Below are 25863 nucleotides of genomic sequence, written 5' to 3' on the forward strand. Positions count from 1 at the left end.
TTGTGTGAGTGTAATAGAGAGTGTGTGTGAGTGTGTGTGTGAGTGTAATAGAGTGTGTGAGTGTGTGTGAGTGTAATAAGTGTGTGAGTGTGTGTGAGTGTAATAGAGAGTGTGAGTGTGTGTGAGTGTAATAGAGTGTGTGAGTGTGTGTTGAGTGTAATAGAGTGTGTGAGTGTGTGTGAGTGTGTGAGTACAATGAAGTGTGTGTGAGTGTAATAGAGTGTGTGAGTTTGTGTGTTGAGTGTAATAGAGTGTGTGTGAGTTTGTGTGTGAGTGTAATAGAGTGTGTGTGAGTTTGTGTGTGAGTGTAATAGAGTGTGTGAGTTTGTGTGTGTAATAGAGTGTGTGAGTTTGTGTGTGAGTGTAATAGAGTGTGTGTGAGTTTGTGTGTGAGTGTAATAGAGTGTGAGTTTGTGTGTGTAATAGAGTGTGTGAGTTTGTGTGTGAGTGTAATAGAGTGTGTGAGTTTGTGTGTGTAATAGAGTGTGTGAGTTTGTGTGTGAGTGTAATAGAGTGTGTGAGTGTGTGTGAGTGTAATAGAGTGTGTGAGTGTGTGTGAGTGTGTGAGTACAATGAAGTGTGTGTGAGTGTAATAGAGTGTGTGAGTTTGTGTGTGAGTGTAATAGAGTGTGTGAGTTTGTGTGTGAGTGTAATAGAGTGTGTGGGTTTGTGTGTGAGTGTAATAGAGTGTGTGAGTGTGTGTGAGTGTAATAGAGTGTGTGAGTTTGTGTGTGAGTGTAATAGAGTGTGTGAGTTTGTGTGTGAGTGGTAATAGAGTGTGTGGGTTTGTGTGTGAGTGTAATAGAGTGTGTGGGTGTGTGTGAGTGTAATAGAGTGTGTGAGTTTGTGTGTGAGTGTAATAGAGTGTGTGAGTTTGTGTGTGAGTGTAATAGAGTGTGTGAGTTTGTGTGTGAGTGTAATAGAGTGTGTGAGTGTGTGTGAGTGTAATAGAGTGTGTGGGTTTGTGTGTGAGTGTAATAGAGTGTGTGGTGTGATGTGAGTGTAATTAGAGTGTGTGAGTTTGTGTGTGAGTGTAATAGAGTGTGTGAGTGTGTGTGAGTGTAATAGAGTGTGTGAGTTTGTGTGTGAGTGTAATAGAGTGTGTGAGTGTGTGTGTGAGTGTAATAGAGTGTGTGGGTGTGTGTGAGTGTAATAGAGAGTGTGGGTGTGTGTGAGTGTAATAGATGTGTGTGAGTTTGTGTGTGAGTGTAATAGAGTGTGTGAGTGTGTGTGTGAGTGTACTAGAGTGTGTGGGTGTGTGTGAGTGTAATAGAGTGTGTGGGTGTGTGTGAGTGTAATAGAGTGTGTGGGTGTGTGTGAGTGTAATAGAGTGTGTGAGTGTGTGTGAGTGTGTTTGAGTGTAAAAAAGTGTGTGTGTGAGTATAATAGAGAGTGTGAGTGTGAGTGAGTGTAATAGTGTGTGTGGGTGTGTGTGAGTGTAATAGAGTGTGTGGGTGTGTGTGAGTGAGTGTAAAAAAGTGTGTGTGTGAGTATAATATAGAGAGTGAGTGTGTGTGAGTGTAATAGTGTGTGAGTGTGTGTGTGAGTGTAATAGAGAGTGTGTGAGTGTAACAAAGTGTGTGTAATAGTTGATCATTTCAATAAATATTGATTATAGAATATTTATTAATAAGGTTGATTAATGTCGGTCGTTGGGTAAGTTTTATTCATAGTGCACAGGAAAACTTCCACAGAGCTGGCATTACAACTCTGTGTGTGTGTGTGTGTGTGTGTGTGTGTGTTTGTGTGAGTATGTGTGTTGTAACTACTCTATTGCTGACTCCCCTGACCCACATGCACTTACCACTTGTGCACTACCCACACACACACACACACACACACACACACACACACACACACACACACTCACATAGTGACTCATTTCTGATTAAGTTTGCCACTTTTTGACCTTTTGTCCAATCAAAAGTCACCTCCGTCTCTCTCAAATGAGCTGCTGCTCGCTCAGACTCGACTCAGCTCTCGTCCAATCAGAGAGCGCAGTGCTCTGACAGCCGTCACAACCTTTAACCTCTGTCTCAGTTTTACCTTCTCCCTGTCCCCATTTCCTCTCCGTCTCCCCGTCCAGCAGCGGCCGAGCTGACCAGGTTAACCAACGTGAAGAAACTTCATGCATGAGTCAGAATCAGCGCGAGAGTAACAACGTCAGAACCGCACTAAACTAGACAGTGTGGATCTCGCTCTCTCTCCTCTCTCTCTCTCCTCTCTCTCTCTCACCTGTTCCAGTTTCCAGTGGAACTCGGCCGGTCTGAATGAGTCTCCCTGTGTGAAATCCCTCCTCAGCAGGAACACCAGCCTGCAGTTGTGCACATACAGAGAGTAATGATGCCTGTTCATTTCTGCAGGAGAGAGAGAGAGAGAGAGAGAGAGAGAGAGAGAGAGAGAGAGAGAGAGAGAGAGAAAGAGAGTATTATATTATTATAGGGTCATATATGGTCATCTGATTACAGTTTGATTATTATATAATATTATATAAGATTATTATTACACAATATATTACAATATTATTATTGTCTGTATTAATAGTATGAATGAAGTCTGAGTATGAATATGCATATGTACAGTATATGTTCATATTATATATATATATAATTTCAGAAAAAGCATCAAATACGAGAGAGAGAGAATAAAATAGAAAGAGAGAGAGAAAGTTAAAAGGGAGAGAGAGAGAGAGAGAGAGAGAGAGAGAGAGAGAGAGAGAGAGAGAGAGAGAGAGAGAAAGTTAAAAGGGAGAAAGAGAGAGAGAGAGAGAGAGAGAGAGAGAAAGTTAAAAGGGAGAAAGAGAGAGAGAGAGAGAGAGAGAGAAAGTTAAAAGGGAGAAAGAGAGAGAGAGAGAGAGAGAGAGAAAGTTAAAAGGGAGAAAGAGAGAGAGAGAGAGAGAGAGAGAGAGAGAGAGAGAGAGAGAGAGAGAGAAAGTTAAAAGGGAGAGAGAGAGAGAGAGAGAGAAAGTTAAAAGGGAGAAAGAGAGAGAGAGAGAAAGAGATAGGAAACAGAGGGAGAGAGAGAGAGAGAGAGAGAGAGGAAACAGAGGGAGAGAGAGGGAGAGAGAGAGAGAGAGAGAGAGAGAGAGGAAACAGAGGGAGAGAGAGAGAGAGAGGGAGAGAGAGAGAGAGAGAGAGAGAGAGAGAGAGAGAGAGAGAGAGGAAACAGAGGGAGAGAGAGAGAGAGAGAGAGAGAGAGAGAGAGAGAGAGAGAGAACAGCTAATTATAGTGAAAGGTCAATAACTAGAACTTCGGAGAGAAAAATGAAAAATGGGCGGGGGGGGGGGGGTCAGGGAAAACCACTGAACTCTCCTTTTCTCTCTGAGACACTCCTCTCTCTCTCTCTCTCCTCTCTCTCTCTCTCTCCTCTCTCTCTCTCTCTCCTCTCTCTTTCTCTCTCTCTCTCCTCTCTCTCTCTCTCTCTCTCTCAGTTCCTGCTCTACTCTTTTCCGCCCTCTCCCGTCTCCCTTTTCCCTCTCTCACTTTTGGCGCTGCTTTATTGGGAGCGTTTACCGTTACTCCCAAAGCAGTAAAATGTAAAATTCCTTACAAAATGATCATCATCATCAGTCGGATCAAGAGTGGAGGCAACTCTTTCTAATGGCGCCACAACTTAGAAAAGTCCAAATTTCCATATAGTTTCCATATTTTTCTATATAGTTCCAGCCTAAATCGCTCATACCCCCTCCCCAGTCTGCAGAAACAGCCCGTCCTGAATGATCTGTACTGGTTGCCTGGTGACTGCAGCCTTTCCTGTGTCCGCAGAAGAGGAGCTCAAACTCCGGGAAAGCGAGCAGGTATTCGTGCTAGGCTAAATCCCTTGGCAGCCTATCTCTCCCTCGTCAGCTCCCTGGAAAACAGACTGGACTACCTCGGCAGACTGTCACACTGGAGCTAAACACACATCAGAAGGGAAAGCTCTGCAGATGAAAAAGCCACACCTGAGGAAGCGACTGAGTGCCAGGCTGAAAGCTAAGAGCAGTAAAAGCAGAGTAAACTCGGTGTGTTTGAATCAACCCTTAAAGGAAAAGCATAACGGGGTGGTAAAAGCCTTGTGAAACCCTTCAGAGCATTTTCCACCCCACCCCAAAGTCACACCCTTACTACGTAACTCCAACCTCTCGTCATCGCAGGCTGGTTCTGGTGCTGTACTGTGTAATTGTGTAACTGTGTTTTGACTTCGGCCCTTATTCCAGAAGCAGTCCAGGCTGAAACACTCTTTATAACCTCAGTGTGAGTGAGTGGGCGGGGCTAAACTGCTGGAGTCTGGAACTCTGCAGGTTGATGTACAGTATGTAACTGGTTTGATTTTTATGACATCATAAAAGTAGTGAATGTAAATCGGGCTGTTTTTCTTGCAGAGGAGTGTAAAGACTGATGGGTCAGTGGTTACTGTGTCCAAAATGTGCAGAACCCATTTTTCCTTCAAACTATCCAAACTTTTGCATAAACTAAAGCACATTAACAAAATCAGAAATAAAGACAGAACAATGTTACATAAAATCACATGAACAGCTGTGGGAGAATGATAATATGATATATAAGATGATATAAAAAAATGCTATATGATATTTAATATGGCAATATTGTTAAGTATGGGCTTTTTAATTCAAATTAATCATATATATATAAATAATCAATTAAATATATATATGTAGTATTTTACTGATTTTCTCTAATTTTTATTTGAAATTTAATTGAAAATTGATTTATAAACCAAAAAACAGCTGTAACTCATTTTCACATCATTGTTTCCATCACTGTTACATTTGTCTTATATTATTTTTTCCTCTTTCCTGTTTATTTGACATATTTTGGGGTTTTTGCACCAAAACCAGCCGTAAACTATGGAAATGAACTGCGTTGTGATTGGCTACCCTGGTTTAGGCCTTATTCTAGAAGCAATCCAGGCTGAAACACTCTTTATAGCCTCAGTGTGAGCAAGTGGGCGGGGCTAAACTGCTGGAGGCTTATTCGGTGGGTATATGTGACTGTATTGATTTCTGGGACATCACACAAAAGCTTTACATTTAAAACGGGCTCTTCTGAGGAAAATGTACCCTCCACTCTCAATCTCTCGCCCTCTCTCTCGCCCTCTCTCTCACCCTCTCTCTCTCTCACCTGTTTTATCCGAGTTGCAGAGAAGCGTCTCCTTCTCCCCCCTCAGGCCAGGGCTCGGCCCATGCTTCATCCAGGTTGCTATGGTGAATTGGTCCGTCAGGTTCTGTGGCGTGATCCAGTCTGGAATTTTGGCAGCCTGCCGTCCGTCAAAACGGTAAATCAGGTCGCTGTCGCGGCCGCCGTCCGTCAGCAGAGACGCCGTCCAGTTAAAGGCAGCGCTCGGGGCAGGGAGGAGGTCAGTGCTGCCTGAGGAGGCTCCTGGAGACAGGCATTGCCATGGAAACGGGAGGACAGAAATGAGGATCATTAGCGATTAAAGTTAAAAGCTTTAGATCAAGTCAGAACTGGTGTGTTTGTGGTGTTAGTGATGGAGATGGGGCCACAAATAGCTGTTTGTGTGTGTATGTGTGTGTGTGTGTGTGTGTGTGTGTGTCGCCCTCACTCTCTCAGCTCATCATCTCTCCTCCTCTCTGTGTTTTTGCTGCTATTTATTGCCGTATTCTTGGAAGTCTGGAAGTCTTTATTGGCGCTGCATGCTGGCGCTTACTGCTGTGAAGGAACAAGCGCTTTTACTGCGTGACGCTGAACACTGACAAACAGGAGCTCAGCATAAACACACACCAAACTACCTGCCAGAACCTGTGATCAGCACTGTGTTCCCACACAAAGTGTACTAGAGCAGTGTGAACGTATTGCAGGAGGATGTTCTACAAAACATCAGCAAAAGGAGGAGAACAGAGAATGAGGGGGAGAGTGTGCTAGAGCAGTGTGGACGGGAGGAGAGTAGTCTAGAACAGTAAAAATGAGGGAACAGTATTCTAGAACATTATGAGTGAAGGGAAGCTATGCTGGAACAGTAAATGGGGTGAGTGGATATTGTAGAACAGTGTAAATAAGGATGGACAGTGTTGTCGTACAATGTGAATGAGGGAGAGAGTATTTTAGAACAGTGCAAATGAAGGAACAGTGTTCTAGAACAGTGCAAATGAGAGAACAGTATTTAAGAACAGTGTGAATGAGGGAACAATATTTAAGAACAGTGTACATGAGGGAACAGTATTTATTAACAGTGTGAATGAGGGAACAGTATTTAAGAACAGTGTGAATGAAGGAACAGTATTTAAGAACAGTGTGAATGAGGGAACAGTATTTATTAATAGTGTACATGAGGGAACAGTATTTAAGAACAGTGTGAATGAGGGAACAGTATTTATTAATAGTGTACATGAGGGAACAGTATTTAAGAACAGTGTGAATGAGGGAACAGTATTTATTAATAGTGTACATTAGGGAACAGTATTTAAGAACAGTGTGAATGAAGGAACAGTATTTAAGAACAGTGTAAATCCCTCATGTACACTGTTCTTAAATACAGTTCCCTCATTCACACTGTTCTAGAATATTCTACATTGGCATTGTTCTAGGGTTAGGGTTAATCTAACATTGTTCTAAAATATCTATCCATTCACATTGTTCTATTCTAGAACAGTGTGGATGAGGGAACAGTATTCTAAAACAGTGTGGATATGAGAACCGTGTTTTTTACACCAGCTGCTGCTGTTTACATTGTCTGATCACGTTACATGAAATGGACCAATAGAGCCAATAGAAGAGGTCCAAAATGATTCCGAATGAGACGTATTACATGAACTTCAATTAAAAGAACCGTTTGGAGATACGAGGTCTGGTCCTGACAGTGCTGATATATGTGCTGTGGTTTGATGGGCTTCCTGGCTCCGGCTCTTGTCACTTGTTGTCACTTGTCAAAAACATCTCAGCTTTCTGCTGTTTCATTTCAGAAGCAGCGAGTAGTAAGTGACCTCTATTTTGGAAAGCATGTTCCAGCTCGAAATGGTTCGGTCGACTCGCATCAGTGACAAACAATCAAAAACCGATGTGGAGATCATTTGTCCAAAAATGCTAAAGCATCTGAGCGTGAATGGAAAGCAACAGGGGAGGAACGCCAGCTAAAGTAACCTCTAGAAGCTGCATCCATATCATTAATCAAATCACGCTGTAATCTGATATTAATTACTTCTTAATCGTACCTCACTGAAACCAGCAGGGAAATGTGCCCAAAGGTGCCGTTTCTGAGCTTTCAAGCTGTAACACATGTGTGTTAGTAGGTAGAAGATCAGAGGTTTTTTTTATTATGATTCGAATCTGAGGACGAAAACCCCCCAAAAAACGATCAGCCATAACATTAAAACCACCTGCCTAACATTGTGTACATCCCCCTTATCCTAACCAAAACCGCCCAGACCCGTTCGAGGCATGGACCCATCTGTCATCATGGCCAGCATTAGCAGCCGATCCCTTAAGTCCTGTAAGTTGTGAGGTGAGGCCTCCATGGGCATCAGTAAGTCTTAAGTGCCCCTTGACCCTGTTGCCAGTCCACAGACAGGCCTTCTTTGAAGAACCTTTGGTGGCTTCTGACCCACAAGACCTGCCGGATGTTCTGACCCAGTTGTCTAGAACATCACAGTTCGGTTCTTGCCCATTGTTCCTGATTCAACACCTTTATCACCTTCAAGAACTTCAAGACTGTTCACTTGCTACCTAGTATATACCACCTGTAGACAGGTACTATTGGGAACAGATCATCACTCATGTTACTCATGTCACCGGCCAGTGGTTTTAATGTTATGGCTGATCAGTGTAATTCAAGGTGCGGTTGTTTTGGTCTGCATCCTGGTGCGACTATTGTATCCACAATTGCTGTAACGAATCACACCAAGCGTGAATACGGAACAAATTGAGTCTGATTAAACCAGACTAAAAAGTGCAGGTGTGAAAATGTATTAAATATGATAAAACATTTAAGTCATATAATCAGGGGTATTCATTTTATATATTTTTTTTAATTAAAAAAATGCATAAAAAATTAAATTAAATAAAATTGTTATTAATCTTAACGCAGAAGCTAATCTAAATCACTTGGCAAGAATTTCGCATTTTTCATGGTATCCCACAGGGTTCTATTTTAGGGCCTATAAAATTTATGTTAATTATTACGGCAGTTGAGGGTGACGGATTGTTTATAATATATATATATATATATATATATATATATATATATATATATATATATATATATATATATATATATTAATATAATATATATATTATATATAATATTATAGATATAATATTGTTTATAAGGTTGTTTCACTCACAAAACACTCTTACACAGCTAGCAATGGGCACCCCGGCTCTTTTCAGAGTCAGATCAGTCGGCTCAGCTCACCAATAAGACCCGACTGTTTCGGCTCCCGAGCAGCTCTTCATTCAGCAGCATGGATGGTATTTAAATCCTGAGATTAGCCAAGGGAGCAATATTGTCATTTACATTTCAGCAAGTCTTAATCTATTTTCTAATTAACTCCAACAGAACTCCACAATGTTCTTAAACCTATTTCAATCAACGTTGCAGTAAGAAATATCTGCCCAGCAAACGGGCGTGAAGGCCAAACTCGTACTGACAGCTGGCACAAAGCCATACTGAACTCTATGTTGATTAGACAAAAGAATCACGGTCGAGCCCCTGGTTCGGTTTGGAAGGAACTCGGCTCATTTTCTCAGCTCCACTCAGCACATCTCAGTTCTCTAATTCCAAACTGTATCCATCTGTATCCACGTGGGAATGTGAGATTGCTCTCTCTGCTGATTGGTCGGACCTGTCTGGGGCGGGGCAGGAAAGAAAACACAGGAAGAAGGCCCAGTGTTCTGGACTAGTGCAGATTTAACATGAAGCAACGGCAGAGACGGCGTCTATGGATCGTCTGGGCAGTCTACTACATTACCACCTGACTATGGGAGCTGTTTAACTCAAACCGACTCAACACCTGATAGTTGAGTTGGATCGAGGTCAGATCATGTTCTCTTCACGAATGAACCGCTCCAGAGTTTGAGCCACTTGGGACCAGATCAAGACCACCTCCTCTCAAGGGTCTCAGTGCGGTTGTTTTGGGCTGTATCTTGGTGCGATTACTGTATTCACAATTGCCCTAACGAATCACACCAAGCGGGAAAACGAACCGAATCCAGTCCGATTAAACCAGACTAAAAAGTGCAGGTGTGATAATGTATTAAATATAGATATAAAAAAAAAAAGGTAATGTATTATAATGTATTAAAAATAGATATCTAAATAAAGTTATATAAGCAGGGTTATTTATTTTACTCATTACTTATTTACTTTATTTATTTATTTATTTAATTTGTTTTGTTATTCTTAAAAATGCTATTAAAAACATTAAATTAAATAAATAAAAAAATATAAAATAAAATAAAATAAATAAATAAAAAATTTTATTAAATTAAAATAAAAAATAAAATGCAACAAAATTAAATTAAATTAAATTAAATTAAATTAAATTAAATTAAATTAAATGTCAGTGTGCTCCTGTCTGATCCAATGCCTTGGCTGAAGGCTTACTGCAGAACCCTACATTTCAAAGAACAGCAAAAAAATGTACTTGAGAACTTTCTAGAACGTCTAAAGGCTACTTCTCCTGTTGTCAGAACTTTCCCTGAACTCACCACAGAGCTTCTGTAGAGACTTCTCGGAGTACGTCTCGCGATCACAGCCCTTCCCAATGTGGCTCGTCTGCAGCTCCACAGTGGTCCTCACTGAAGATACAGCCTCCTCACAAGTTTCCAGATGCATCTTTGGAAACAGCTGCTTACTGCCTGTGCCTGGTTCGTAGTCCACACGCTTAGTCCAGCCTATGGAGAGACACAGAAGAGCACAGCAGTAGTTAATGATTATTAATTAAGTTGGATTCACCAATTTCAAACCCTTTTTTATTATTTTATTCATCTTCATGCAGAAGTTAATCTAAACTATATGGCAAGAGTTTGCCATATTTCACGGTATCCCACAGGGTTCTATTTTAGGGCCTATGAAACTGATGTTAATTATGAGAGTACGGCAGTTATGAGGGTGACGGATTGAAGGGTGGGCTTACGTACAGGGCTTAAGGAGTTAATCTATTATGACTGTCATTAACTGATGGTCCAATTGGACCTTTTCTATTACTGGATTCAGACTGTGTGGATCATTGTACAGAACATTTCTGCATTTCCTGAGGTCTGACGAAATGCTTTCCAAGATCATATCAACATTAAAAGGCATTTTGACACAGATGACACAGATGTGCCAAAACATTATAACCACTCACAGGTAAAGCTAATAATAAGAATAATAAGAATAATGCATCTAAAAGTATGAGATAATTGAGCATTTGGTTCTCACTGTTGTGTTAAATGCAGGGGAAATTGGCAGGTATGAAGACCTAAGTGACTTTGACAAGGGCCCGACTGGGATAACTGGGTCAGAGCATCTTCAAAACAGTGAGATCCAATCGATGCCCCAAGCCATTTGTAGTACTGCTGAGTGGACTGATAAGATAGTTGAACTTTTTGGAAGACACTAGTCTATAGTTACATCTAGCATAAAGCTAGAACTTTTTTTTTTTACATTAGGAACATCTTACCAGTTGTCAGACATGGTGTAGGTAGTGCCATGGAACAGGGACACTCTGCTGACTGCTATGAATCCACACTACAACAGTAGCACCACCATGTATGACTGCTAGATGCTGTAGGTAGTAATATGCTAATATTTTACAATGCCGTGTTTGCTTCATGATTCAGTATAACATGACTATTGTGTAAGTGTAGTGTGATGGTGTGGGATTGCACCCAGTCATCAAAGCATCCACCACCATCCACCACCACACTACCACCACCATGTTTGACTGCTGGTATTGTAGAATGCAGCATTGGCTTTTTACTATGTGTACCAGGACCTCTGTCATTTCAAATACTTCCACTAAAGGAACATCTTACCAGCAGTCAAACATGGTGGTGGTAGTTTGATGATGTGGGGTGCTCCCAGTCAGCAAAGCATCCTCTCACCATCACACTACCACCACCATGTATGACTGTTGGTAAGATGTTCCTATAGCAGAGGTTTTTGAAAGACTGGGCAAATCTACCAGTAAACAGTCAAACATGGTGGTGGTAATGTGATGGTGTAGGGATGCTTTGCTGACTGGGAACACCCCACATTATCACACTACCACCACCATGTTTAACATCTGGTAAGATGCATTAGCTAAAACGTCTATCGTAGAATGATTTGTTAGGTTTATGTAAGACGAAGATGCTTTCAAAAAATGTTCATCTAGAGGAACATCTTATCAGTAGTCAAACATGGTGGTGGTAGTTTGATGGCCTGGGGTGATCCCAGTCAGCAAAGCATCCTCACACCATCACACTACCACCACCATGTTTGACTGCTGGTAAGATGTTCCTATAGCAGTTTGTAAAAGACTGTTAACTAAGCTAACACAGAATTCTACAAGAGAAACATTTACCAGCAGTCAAACATGGTGGTGGTTGTGTGATGGTGTGGGGATGCTTTGCTGACAGGGAGCACCCCACATCATTACACTACCACCTTCATGTTTGACTGCTGGTATTGTAAAATGCTATGTTAGCTCTATGCTAGCTGTGACAGGACCTGTGTCATTTAAAAAGTTCCACTATAGGAACATCTTACCAGCCGTCAAACATGGTGGTGGTAGTGTGATGGTGTGGACTGCATCCAGTCAGCAATGCCTCACATTACCACCACCATGTTTGACTGCTGGTCCTGCAGAATGCAGTATTGGCTTTTTACTATGTGTACCAGGACCTTTCAAATACTTCCACTAAAAGAACATCTTACCAGCAGTCAAACATGATGGTGGTAGTTTTATGGTGTGGGGATGCTTTGCTGACTGGGTGTGCCCAACATCATTACACTACCACCGTCATGTTTGACTGCTGGTATTATAGAATGCTATGTTAGCTCTATGCCAGCTGTAACAGGGCTTGAGTCATTTAGAAAGTGCCACTATAGGAACATCTTACCAGCCGTCAAACATGGTGGTGGTAGTGTGATGGTGTGGGCTGCTGCCAGTCCACTTTTGACTTGTGAGAGGAGCTTTCATGTTTTCACCTTGCAATTCTTCCACAGAGTCCAATTTCTTTCTAATGCTGGAATCATGAATGCTGACCTTATCTGAGATGAGAGAGCCCTCAAGTCTAGGGTCTATAAGGACTACATGAATCATTACTGTGCTTTTGGAGGAATTTTGGTAGGCCGGCCACTTCTGGGAAGAGTCCCTACTCTTCCATAATGACTCTCACTGTGGTTTGCTGAGTCCCAGAGTCTCAGTATTGTAGAATTGTCTTGTTTTCGTTCTCATCTCCACTAAAATCTCTTGTTATCGCAGCACAGTGCTCTTTACTCTTCCTCCCACTGCTGAAAAGACAATAATTACAATTCAATTTGGCTTCATTTTAAAAAATGGTTGTTGGAATTTGTAGGTCATTTTTAATGCCACTGTAAGGTCTTCACTAATAATGCCCATAAACTCTCTCTCTCCTTCACATTAGTTCATTTTTTTCTGAGTAGACATTATGCATTATGGAAGACAAACTGAGAAAGAGAGAGACAGAAAAAGAGAGAGAGAGAGAGACAGAGAGGTCGTGAGCTATTAATCAATGGAGGTCCTGTGTGTTTTTAAGCTCAGTGCAGTAAAAGTGGTGTTGGGTTTTCTGTAGCCCATCAGTCACTCTGACACAGAGTGAGTGTGTAACACACATAACACACCCTGAATAACAGAATAATCACTCTACAGAGTGAGTCATTAGCACTCTCAGTGAGAAACCATCACTCATGTTGCTGTGGACGGAGACACTGCTGCACTTCCACAACCTGAACACACACGTTACTGACACTCACAGTGTGAATGCACATCATACACAGCCTTAGTCATATCGTCATACCGTCTGCCTGTCTCGATATACACAAGGCTCTCCTGGAGGAAGGCCAGTATTCCCAGTTCCCAGCCCGCAGCTAGTTGATCTAATCAGTTCTTCAGTGAAGTAAATCAGGTGAGCTGCTGGAGGAGCTGAACAAACCCATACAGTGTCTGGAGTTCACAGAGAAGATCAGCACCCAGACCTGTGCTCTCCTAACTGTGTTCTTCTACCTGTGTTCTTCTACCTGTGTTCTTTTGACTGTGTTCTTCTGTGTTCTTCAAGCTGTGTTCTTTTGTGTTCTACTAACTGTGTTGTTCTAACTGTGTTCTTCTAGCAGTGTTCTTCTAGCTACGTTCTTCTAACTGTGTTTTTCTAACTGTGTTATTCTAGCTATGTTCTTCTAACTGTGTTATTCTAGCTATGTTCTTCTAACTGTGTTGTGCTAGCTGTGTTCTTCTAGCTGTGTTATTCTGTTTTTCTAACTGTGTTATTCTAGCTATGTTCTTCTAACTGTGTTCTACTAGTAGTGTTCTTCTAGCTGTGTTCTTCTGTGTTCTAACTGTGTTCCCCTAAATGTGTTATTCTGTGTTTTTCTAACTGTGTTATCTAGCTATGTTCTTCTAGCTGTGTTCTAGCTATGTTCAAGTTGTGTTCTGACTGTGTTTGTCTAGCTGTGTTCTTCTGTGTTCTAACTGTGTTATTCCATTTATGGTCTTCTAGCGGTGGTCTTCTAGCTGTGTTCTAGCTATGTTATAACTGTGTTCTGACTGTGTTTGTCTAGCTGTGTTGTTCTAGTTGTGTTCTTCTGACTGTGTTCTAGCTGTGGTCTTCTTGATGTGTTCTTCTTGCTGTGTTCTAGCTGTGTACTTCTAAATGTGTTCTATCTGTGTTCTTCTAGCCATGTTTTTTTGCTGTGTTCTAGCTGTGTGCTTCTAACTGTGTTCCTCCAGTTGTTTTCTTCTGTCTGTGTACTTCTAACTGTGTTCTATCTGTGTTTATCTAACTGTGTTCTAGCTGTGTTCTTCTTGCTGTGTTCTTCTATCTGTGTTCTAGCTGTGTTTATCTAACTGTGTTCTAGCTGTGTTCTTCTTGCCGTGTTCTTCTAACTGTGTTCTAGCTGTATTCTTTTTGCTGTGTTCTTCTAGCTGTGTTCTTCTAGCTGTGTTCTTTTAGCTGTGTTCTTCTAGCTGTGTTCTTCTAGCTGTGTTCTTTTAGCTGTGTTCTTTTAGCTGTGTTCTTCTAGCTGTGTTCTTCTAGCTGTGTTCTTCTACCTGTGTTCTTCTACCTGTGTTCTTTTGACTGTGTTCTTCTGTGTTCTTCAAGCTGTGTTCTTTTGTGTTCTACTAACTGTGTTGTTCTAACTGTGTTCTTCTAGCAGTGTTCTTCTAGCTACGTTCTTCTAACTGTGTTGTTCTAACTGTGTTCTTCTAGCAGTGTTCTTCTAGCTACGTTCTTCTAACTGTGTTTTTCTAACTGTGTTATTCTAGCTATGTTCTTCTAACTGTGTTATTCTAGCTATGTTCTTCTAACTGTGTTGTGCTAGCTGTGTTCTTCTAGTTGTGTTATTCTGTTTTTCTAACTGTGTTATTCTAGCTATGTTCTTCTAACTGTGTTCTACTAGTAGTGTTCTTCTAGCTATGTTCTTCTGTGTTCTAACTGTGTTCCCCTAAATGTGTTATTCTGTGTTTTTCTAACTGTGTTATTCTAGCTATGTTCTTCTAGCTGTGTTCTAGCTATGTTCAGGTTGTGTTCTGACTGTGTTTGTCTAGCTGTGTTCTTCTGTGTTCTAACTGTGTTATTCCATCTATGGTCTTCTAGCGGTGGTCTTCTAGCTGTGTTCTAGCTATGTTATAACTGTGTTCTGACTGTGTTTGTCTAGCTGTGTTGTTCTAGTTGTGTTCTTCTGACTGTGTTCTAGCTGTGGTCTTCTTAATGTGTTCTTCTTGCTGTGTTCTAGCTGTGTACTTCTAAATGTGTTCTATCTGTGTTCTTCTAGCCATGTTTTCTTGCTGTGTTCTAGCTGTGTGCTTCTAACTGTGTTCCTCCAGTTGTTTTCTTCTGTCTGTGTACTTCTAACTGTGTTCTATCTGTGTTTATCTAACTGTGTTCTTCTTGCTGTGTTCTTCTATCTGTGTTCTAGCTGTGTTTATCTAACTGTGTTCTAGCTGTGTTCTTCTTGCTGTGTTCTTCTAACTGTGTTCTAGCTGTATTCTTTTTGCTGTGTTCTTCTATCTGTGTTCTAGCTGTGTTTATCTAACTGTGTTCTAGCTGTGTTCTTCTTGCTGTTCTTCTAACTGTGTTCTAGCTGTATTCTTTTAGCTGTGTTCTTCTATCTGTGTTCTAGCTGTGTTTATCTAACTGTGTTCTAGCTGTGTTCTTCTTGCTGTGTTCTTCTAACTGTGTTCTAGCTGTATTCTTTTTGCTGTGTTCTTCTAGCTGTGTTCTTCTAGCTGTGTTCTTTTAGCTGTGTTCTTCTAGCTGTGTTCTTCTAGCTGTGTTCTTCTAGCTGTGTTCTTTTAGCTGTGTTCTTCTAGATGTGTTCTTCTAGCTGTGTTCTTTTAGCTGTGTTCTTTTAGCTGTATTCTTTATGCTGTATTCTTTTTGCTGTGTTCTTCTAGATGTGTTCTTCTAGCTGTGTTCTTTTAGCTGTGTTCTTCTAGCTGTGTTCTTCTAGCTGTGTTCTTTTAGCTGTATTCTTTATGCTGTATTCTTTTTGCTGTGTTCTTCTAGATGTGTTCTTCTAGCTGTGTTCTTTTAGCTGTGTTCTTTTAGCTGTGTTCTTTTAGCTGTGTTCTTCTAGCTGTGTTCTTTTAGCTGTGTTCTTCTAGCTGTGTTCTTTTAGCTGTGTGCTTCTTGATGTGTTCTTTTAGCTGTGTTCTTTTAGCTGTGTTCTTCTAGCTGTGTTCTTTTAGCTGTGTTCTTTTAGCTGTGTTCTTCTAGCTGTGTTCTTTTAGCTGTGTTCTTCTAGCTGTGTTCTTTTAGCTGTGTGCTTCTTGATGTGTTCTTTTAGCTGTGTTCTTTTAGCTGTGTTCTTCTAGCTGTGTTCTTTTAGCTGTGTTCTTCTAGCTGTGTTCTTTTAGCTGTGTGCTTCTTGATGTGTTCTTTTAGCTGTGTTCTTTTAGCTGTGTTCTTTTAGCTGTGTTTTTCTAGCTGTATTCTTCTAGCTGTGTTCTTCTAGCTGTGTTCTTTTAGCTGTGTTCTTTTAGCTGTGTTCTTCTAGCTGTGTTCTTTTAGCTGTGTGCTTCTTGATGTGTTCTTTTAGCTGTGTTCTTTTAGCTGTGTTCTTCTAGCTGTGTTCTTTTAGCTGTGTTCTTCTAGCTGTGTTCTTTTAGCTGTGTGCTTCTTGATGTGTTCTTTTAGCTGTGTTCTTTTAGCTGTGTTCTTCTAGCTGTGTTCTTTTAGCTGTGTTCTTTTAGCTGTGTTCTTCTAGCTGTGTTCTTTTAGCTGTGTTCTTCTAGCTGTGTTCTTTTAGCTGTGTGCTTCTTGATGTGTTCTTTTAGCTGTGTTCTTTTAGCTGTGTTCTTCTAGCTGTGTTCTTTTAGCTGTGTTCTTCTAGCTGTGTTCTTTTAGCTGTGTGCTTCTTGATGTGTTCTTTTAGCTGTGTTCTTTTAGCTGTGTTCTTTTAGCTGTGTTTTTCTAGCTGTATTCTTCTAGCTGTGTTCTTCTAGCTGTGTTCTTTTAGCTGTGTTCTTTTAGCTGTGTTCTTCTAGCTGTGTTCTTTTAGCTGTGTGCTTCTTGATGTGTTCTTTTAGCTGTGTTCTTTTAGCTGTGTTCTTCTAGCTGTGTTCTTTTAGCTGTGTTCTTTTAGCTGTGTTCTTCTAGCTGTGTTCTTTTAGCTGTGTTCTTCTAGCTGTATTCTTTATGCTGTTTTCTTTTTGCTGTGTTCTTCTAGATGTGTTCTTCTAGCTGTGTTCTTTTAGCTGTGTTCTTTTAGCTGTGTTCTTTTAGCTGTGTTTTTCTAGCTGTATTCTTCTAGCTGTGTTCTTCTAGCTGTGTTCTTTTAGCTGTGTTCTTTTAGCTGTATTCTTTTTGCTGTATTCTTTTTGCTGTATTCTTTTTTCTGTATTCTTTTTTCTGTATTCTTTTTGATGTGTTCTTCTAGCTGTGTTCTTCTAGCTGTGTTCTTCTAGCTGTGTTCTTTTAGCTGTGTTCTTTTAGCTGTATTCTTTTTTCTGTATTCTTTTTGCTGTGTTCTTCTAGCTGTGTTCTTCTAGCTGTGTTCTTCTAGCTGTATTCTTCTAGCTGTGTTCTTTTAGCTGTGTTCTTTTAGCTGTATTCTTTTTTCTGTATTCTTTTTGCTGTGTTCTTCTTGCTGTGTTTCTCTAGCTGTGTTCTTCTAACTGTGTTCTTCTAGCTGTGTTCTTTTTGCTGTGTTCTAGCTGTGTTCTTCTAACTGTGTTCTTCTAGCTGTATTCTTCTAGCTGTGTTCTTCTAGCTGTGTTCTTTTTGCTGTATTCTTTTTTCTGTATTCTTTTTGATGTGTTCTTCTAGCTGTGTTCTTCTAGCTGTGTTCTTCTAGCTGTGTTCTTCTAGCTGTATTCTTCTAGCTGTGTTCTTTTAGCTGTGTTCTTTTAGCTGTATTCTTTTTTCTGTATTCTTTTTGCTGTGTTCTTCTTGCTGTGTTTCTCTAACTGTGTTCTTCTAACTGTGTTCTTTTTGCTGTGTTCTTCTAACTGTGTTCTTCTAGCTGTATTCTTTTTGCTGTGTTCTTCTAACTGTGTTCTTTTAGCTGTGCTCTTTTAGCTGTGTTCTTCTTGCTGTGTTCTTTTTGCTGTGTTCTAGCTGTGTTCTTCTAACTGTGTTCTTTTTGCTGTGTTCGTCTGACTGACTTGATTATGTAATACTACTGAATGATTAAATACGTGAGCATGGGTCAATATTTCTGTCATGTAAACTGGGTCTACAGCAGAACAGCAGCCATCCACATTCTAAAGGTTAAACTGTTGAACGCTTGCTTTGTTTGGTGTTTGTTTCTCAGATGGTGTTTTGTAGCCTGTGGCGAGGTTTCAGTAAGTGCAGAAAATAACACACACGAGCTGTCATTCTGACTCATTATCAAACACACACACACACACACACACACACACAGTGGTTAAAGCAACACATCATCATCCTCTTGTTTGCCTTTTGTGTGTGTGTGTGTGTGTGTGTGTGTGTGTGTGTGTGTGGCGTGCTTGGATATGTAGAAGTGAAGATGACTGGAACAGCATGCACTTGATCACTTGGAGTCTGTTTCAACTATGTCAACTGCACACACACACACACACACACACACACACACACACACACACACACACACACACACACACACAGTTAAAGCTGATGTTCCAGATTAAAATGCTGAAGTGATGTGAGGGGAGAGAGATCTGCCATCTACCCAACCAGAGAGAGAGCAAGGCCAGTTGTGCTCTCTCAGACTCCGGCTGCTGATGGCAAGCAGCATGACCCGGAATTCGAACCATCTCTGAGCCCAGACTACAAAGTAGTGATCTTGATGTGTCCTGTTCTCAGACTTGGTCTTGAATTAGCCTTGAACACTTAGTCTTGCACAGAGAAAAAGGTTGGGACTATTCAGAGACTGGACAACTACAAAGTCTTGCACTTAATGTGTCCTGTCTTGGTCTTGAATTAGACTGGAATATAATGTCTTGGTCTTTGATTCAGATTCATTGTGTCCTGGTTTCAGCCTGGACTCAGACTCGTCAGCTCTTGGTCTCTGACTTAGACACAACTACTACAGACTTAGACTCTGCTACAAGCCTTGCACTTGACCTGGACTTGATGCATTCTTGTTTCTGTCTTTATGTAGACTTAGACTATAAGTCTTGGTTCTTGGCATGGACTCAGTGTGTACTGGTCTCTGTCCTGACTTAGATTAGACTTCTACAAAGTATTTGGTCTTGACATGGATTTGACGTGTCTCAGTCTTAATCCTGACTTAGATTAAACTATTATAAAATATTGGTCTTGTCTTGGACTCACCTGGTCTGGGTCTCAGTTTTGACTTAGACTAGGCTACAAGTCTTGGGCTGGACTTGGACTGACCTGGTCTTGGTCTCAGTTTTGACTTAGACTAGGCTACAAGTCTTGGGCTGGACTTGGACTCACCTGGTCTTGGTCTCGGTTTTGACTTAGACTAGAGTACAAGTCTTGGACTCACCTTCTCTTGGTCTTAACTTGGACTCACCCTCTCTCTGTCATGGTTTTGACTTAGACTAGAGTACAAGTCTAGGTCTTGACTTGGACTCACCCCTTCTTGGTTTTGTTTTTTGACTTAGACTAGAGTACAAGTCTTGGTCTTGACTTGGACTCACCCCTTCTTGGTTTTGGTTTTGACTTAGACTAGAGTACAAGTCTTGGACTCACCTTCTCTTGGTCTTAACTTGGACTCACCCTCTCTCTGTCAGGCTTTTGACTTAGACTAGAGTACAAGTCTTGGTCTTGACTTGGACTCACCCCTTCTTGGTTTTGTTTTTTGACTTAGACTAGAGTACAAGTCTTGGTCTTGACTTGGACTCACCCCTTCTTGGTTTTGGTTTTGACTTAGACTAGAGTACAAGTCTTGGACTCACCTTCTCTTGGTCTTAACTTGGACTCACCCTCTCTCTGTCAGGCTTTTGACTTAGACTAGAGTACAAGTCTTGGTCTTGACTTGGACTCACCCCTTCTTGGTTTTGGTTTTTGACTTAGACTAGAGTACAAGTCTTGGCCTTGACTTGGACTCACCCCTTCTTGGTTTTGGTTTTGACTTAGACTAGAGTACAAGTCTTGGTATGGACTTGGACTCACCCCTTCTTGGTCTTGGTTTTGACTTAGACTACACTACAATTCTTGGTCTTGACCTGGACTTGCCTGGTCTTGGTCTCGGTTTTGACTTCCACTAGACTACAAGTCTTGGTCAAAGCTTGGACTCACCCTCTCTCTGTCTTGATTTTGACTTAGACTAGAGTACAAGTCTTGGGCTTGACTTGGGCTCACACTCTCGTCTAATCTATGTCATGACCGAGACAAGGACAGATGAAGTCCCAATCAAGACCAAAACTTGTACTCTAGTCTTGGTCTTGCCTTGGACTTGATGTGTCCTTGTCTCGGTCATGACACATATTCAGCTGCCTCCTTGTCTCAACCTTGGCTTAGACTAGACTGTTTTAAAGGCTTGTCCAACTTAGCAACAGTTGCTGCGAGAGAAGGCATTTATTTTCGACAACTTCAATGTGATGCAGTGATGGAGCATCTTTAGGGCGCTTTTGTGCTGTCAGGAAGTGTGTGACAGGCGAACACACACACACACACACACACACACACACACACACACACACACACACACACAGTTTCTGTAGTGTGTTAAACCACCCACAATAAGTGTGTGTAGGTAGTTCAGCAGCTCAGTATGAATCCATGCTGAATTATTTACTCCTGCTTATGAGACACAGTAGGAAACTGTTTAATCTCTTACACACAGACACATACACACACACACTTGCTTTTTCTGTTCCCTCCTCTCTCCTGCTGTCTGCCTGAAAGCTTTAATGTCAGCTATAAAAAGTATCTTTCACTCCTTCTCATCATGTTGTTTATCAATTCAGTGTGAACATCGAAACATCCGTCTCTTTTTGAGCTCCTCCGTGGAGACAAATGGGATATTTCGGATGTCTGGTTGTTTCCTTTCTGCCAGGAATCATAGGTTACTGTGTTGATTTTTGGAAAGTGCATGTTTTTCCCTTCCCCAAAAGGCCTAATGCTCTATTTATCATGTGTGATGTAGACCATCATTTTAAGTAAGTGAGCTATTCAATGAAATGGGTGCCATTTCCCACAATGCAATTTTTCTAAAGCAAACATCCACAACATGAAGAATTGTTTATCCTAATAATTATTTACAATAACACATGGCAGGGTGGTACATTTTATCCTGAAAGTTCTCCCGGCCTAGCAAATAAAATGACAAAAGTATTGGGACACCTGCTCATTCATCTTCTCTTCTGAATTCAAGAGCATTAAGACAAGCTGATCCTGCTTTTGTTGTAGTTACTGTCTCTACTGTCCAAGAAAGAAGATTTTGAAGGATAACTGCTGTGATGATTTGATTGCATTTAGCAACATGAGTGTTAGTAAGGTCAGTATGCTGGACAATGATCACCTCATGATTAACTCATCCCATTCAAAAGTACTGGATGATTCCAGAGAGCACAGTTCTTCCACTGCTCCACAGCTCAATAATACTGGGGGGCTTTATACCCCTCTACTAGCTACTAGCACTAGGCAGCATGGTGCCAATAGGTTCATGATGGTGTATCTGCTTCAGAGAGTCCAGTTTTATTGGAATTTGCACATCTGTGTCAGCAATGGGTGCAGCTTAAAGTAGCCGAATGCATCAATTAAAAGGGGTGTCCACAAACATCTGGACATGTATGATGTTTTATAAGAACACTGGAATTACCAGCTTTAACTCTGGTAAAACACTCCGGCACATCTTTTTGGGCTTAATGCATCTCCTTAAAGCTTGCGGATGCAAATAGGGCCGATTTTGTAGAGTGACGTGTTTTCGAGGTGCTATTCAAGCCAAATAAAAGCTCCTCAGGTTCACACCCTGACCACAATGTGCCCAACACGAACCACGGCTGCGTATTATTTTGAAGAAATCCCATTAGATCTTTTTTTCCTGGTACACGCTGCGGTGCGTAACAGCCCACTGGACCCTGTAGTTCTGCTAGATATCTGGAAGCACGCCCAGAAACGAGGAGAGGCAGCTAAACACAAACCTCTGAACAGGAAGAAAGTTAGCAGAAAGCATGAGAACACGAGCTTCACAGTGCCAGTTTGTGCCTGTTCTGACAGTTTCTGACAGTTTTCAGGTCCAGGGATGCTCATTTATCTCCCAGATCTTGCCTCCGTATCAGTGGTTCTCATTCCTGGCTTTGGAGTACCACTGCCGGGGGCTCCCTAAGCGGGGAAGGGAGGAAGACTAGGACGACTCCAAGAGCCCTGAAGAGACAGACGCCCTCTTAGAGTGTATCTTCTACTTTCACTGACAGATGCTGCACTAAAAAGCGTCAATCATTAAATGATAATTACAGTCCCTCCGCTAATGGCTTCTCCATGTAAGCGCACAGTGCTCTGGCTCAGGCAGGGTTCATTTATTTTAAAAAGAATTTACAGCAGTTTATAAGGTCTCGTATTTTATCTTCCAAATAATTCGACATTTCTAATTAATTCCTTCATTCATTATGCATTACGCATTATTCATTAGAACCTTTATTACTAGCATCATAACCGGAGGTCAGTTACAGGAGAATCACTGCCACTTTTTTATTAATTGTAATAATACACAATAATCACTAGGTTACCACCCTGTTATGCAAATGATTTAGCACTGTTTGTAAATAGCAGAACCTATAGTAGCACCTGAAACGACCATTACACAACGTGCAAGCTGGGCAGGCGTTAGTCTAATCTTTTTTAACACAACCCTGACAAACTGAACGCTTGTATGGAACCCAGTACGATACAACTGGGCAAACAAACAAACAAACAAATAAACAAACAAACAAACAAACAAAGAATAACACAGCTTTCTTTCATTTAATTTGAGCAGACAGTCGTGGAAGTTACAGTTTGTTCCAGTGAGTGTTCAATAGCGTTAATACAGCCTGAAGTGTGCTAATTAGGCAGAAAGTGTAGATGTTAGCATGATTTCCTGCACCCATGCATCCAAATGCCGACAATCCACCATGACTTCTGCCAGAATTTCACTGAAACACTTTACTGTTTACTTTCAGTCATTTCAAATTCAAGGGTGAGAACAGAGAGACATGCGACAGCGAGAGGGAAAGATACGAGAGAAGGACGAGGCTGGGAGGGGGCAAACAAGACTACAGTTGCCATAGCAACGTGCCAACACCTCTACATTTGCCACAACAATGCAAATCCAGAGGCTTACAGCTTAAGGTTTCCGGGGCAGGCGGATGCTTGTGAAATGACCGTATTTACTCCAACAGCCTGTACTGTGTAATCTCTGTGCGACTGCCTGCAATGAACCATGAACCCTCAAAATACTGGGACGGTTCAGAACCAATACATGTACTGTTACACCTCTACTAATTTGCGCTGAACAGAATCTCACTGTGAAACATAGAACATATGATATAATAAGAGAACTTCTTATTATATTGTATTATATATATATATATTCCTCCATCAGCTGTGAGTGGTATTATTATTGAACAGTGGAAGAGTTTAAGAGGAACAGCTCACAGAGAGCAGCTCAGTGTCCACCGAGTGTCTGTCAGACCACGTAAAGTTACAGAGCGGGGTCAGGGCCGAGAGCTGACCTCACCACATCTTGAAACAGATCAGGTCTATATATATATGCCCAATCATTTATAATATATGTGCAAATGCTGTATGGCCATATATCAACTTGATTTATCTGAACCGGACGTGTATAGAATAGACAATAAACAGAATATCACAACATCAAAAACCAATCAGAAATCAGCCAATCAGAAAGCGTCAGAGAGAAAGAGATAGATAGATAGAGAGAGAGAGAGAGAGAGAGAGAGAGAGAGAGAGAGACAGAGAGAGAGAGAGAGAGAGAGAGAGAGAGAGTGAGAGAGATAGAGGGAGAGACATGATCACAAATCAAAAGTGGCTGTTCAGAGAGAGGCATGAGGAGTGACAGAAGAACTGGAGGTATTCCAATAGTGTGTAATGTGTGTGTGTTTGTTCTTGTTTACCTATCACTGTGAGGACTGTGATGTCCTCATAATGACAGAACAACATGAAAAATGTGCTCCAGGGAGGAGAATCAGGTGGAGATCAGCTTTCAGATTTAGTTAGATTTGGGTTAGGTTTAGGTGTAGGACACTGAGGTTAAGGTTAGTAGGGTTAAAGTTGGGGTTAGGTTTAGAGTTAAGATTAGGTGTAGCATTGCTCATTACAGTAATACAAAAACCAATGGTGGTCCCCACGAGTGCAGTAAAACTAACCTGTGTGTGTTGTGGTTAAATTTAGTGTCAAGATTAGGGTTAGGAGGGTTATGGTTAGGGTTGAGTTAAAGATTAGTATGGTTATGGTTGGGGTTAAGTTTAGGGTTCAGGTCCCCACTAATGTAGTGAAACAAACATGTGTGTGTGTGCGAACAACATAATCCAAAGAGCTAAATCTGGCTTTCAGACAGTTTGAGACAGACTGAATCAGATTAATCACAAAATATGACGGAGATGCATGTACACACACACACACACACACACACACACACACACACAGTGGAGGGTTACGGCCCTGATCTTACCCCTCCAGCCGGGTCTGCAGACAGGTTTGACGTGGATGTGGACGGTGGCACTGTGCTTCGCCTTCTTCTGCCCGCAGTCAAACGCCGTCACACTGACCTCATAGTGCGGCCGAACATCAAAACTCAGACTCTCCGTGTTCCTGATGTTACCTACACACACACACACACACACACACACACACACACACACAGAACGAGCTTGATTGGGTCTTAAGGCGGTGTTTGACCTTGTCCTTGTAAAGTGCACTTAAAGGCAAAAGAGAATAAACATCACAGCACCCTCAGGACCTGTGTGTGTGTGTGTGTGTGAGTGTGTGTGTGTTTGTGTGTCCCTGTTATTTTCTTGTCTTCTCCAAATGGTTATTTTGGCCATCAGGGTATGTGTGTGTGTGCGTGTTTGATTGTGCTGTACATGTTAATGTAGGTGTGTATGTGTGTGTATGTGTGTGTGTGTGTGTGTGTGTGTGTGTGTGTGTGCGCGTGTGTGTGTATCTGACTGCAACTCCAACATCTCCCCATGTGGCTCTTTCCTGAGATCAATCAATCTCAGCCAATAACAAACTAACTAACGAAGGATGGGGGAAAATAACGAGCCGGCTCTCTGAATGTTTTCCTAAGGGATTCCTAAACTGAATCTGAACACTGTAGTGTGAGAATTATGGGATAATTATTATCTTAAAGTAATTCAATTCAAATAATTCAAGTAATTCATTAACTAAATATTATTAATATTAATATTATCAATAAATAATCTTAAATCAATATTAATTGATATCTAAATAATAACAATAATATATAATCAATGATATGAATAATAATGAACTATATATATATATATATATAGTGCTAATAAGTCATTTCAATTTTAAAAAACAATATGTATTTTTTGAGTGCATGCAGCAGACAAATAATCCACCAGGGTATCATATATATATATATAAGATACATATGATACCCTGGTGGATTATTTGTGTACTGCATGCACCCCAAAAATACATATAGTTTTTTAAATTTGAAATTACTTAAGTAATTCATTTTAAAAGTATGTTTTTTTTCTTTTTCTTTATTAGAAATTAGATGTTTTAGGTTTTAGTTTATTTAAGAAACAAACCTGCTGTAAAATGTCCTGATGTTTCAAATATGATGCAGCTTAAAAGTCCTCTATGCGAAGTTTTATTTATTTATTTATTCATTAAAAATAGGTCAGAAGGTCAAGTAAACAGGTTTTATAGAATTATAAATTCTGGCAGTTTGATGGTTCAGGCAAAGGATGATAGAAATGTGTCTCAGTGGTTCTCAATGGACCTGTACACTTCTCTACAAAGGAGCAGTTCATTGTTTAAATGTGCTGAATGATATTGTTTAGCCATAACATTAGGACCACTGACAGGTGAAGTGAATACCCTTCGGACCAGCTCATCTGTTTTCAGGCAGTAAGTGAATACTATGCCAGCTGGATGACTGGGTCAGAACATCTCCAAAACATCAGGCAGGTCTTGTGAGGTGTTCCCAGTATGCAGTGGTCAGCACCTACCAAAACTGGCGAACTAGAGACAGAGCCATGGGCACTTAAAGCTCATTGATGCTCATGGAGGCTCCACCTCACAACTTACAGCACTTGCTGCTAACAT

The 25863-nt window shown here is 41.0% G+C and overlaps 1 protein-coding gene across 1 annotated transcript in view; it reads right to left on the reverse strand.

The window, feature by feature from the left end:
- Positions 1-25863, reverse strand: part of clstn2b (calsyntenin 2b) — a gene marked incomplete at its 5' end in the record, with an annotated part of 119113 nt that overhangs the window by 41190 nt on the left and 52060 nt on the right. The window contains 4 exons of the mRNA XM_072690961.1: positions 2236-2357; positions 5122-5379; positions 9664-9849; positions 24233-24382. Coding sequence (XP_072547062.1) covers positions 2236-2357; positions 5122-5379; positions 9664-9849; positions 24233-24382 — 716 coding nt within the window. The remainder of the gene's footprint in view (positions 1-2235; positions 2358-5121; positions 5380-9663; positions 9850-24232; positions 24383-25863) is intronic.

This window comes from Salminus brasiliensis, chromosome 11 (genome assembly GCF_030463535.1).
Source record: "Salminus brasiliensis chromosome 11, fSalBra1.hap2, whole genome shotgun sequence".
Lineage (NCBI taxonomy): Eukaryota > Metazoa > Chordata > Actinopteri > Characiformes > Bryconidae > Salminus > Salminus brasiliensis.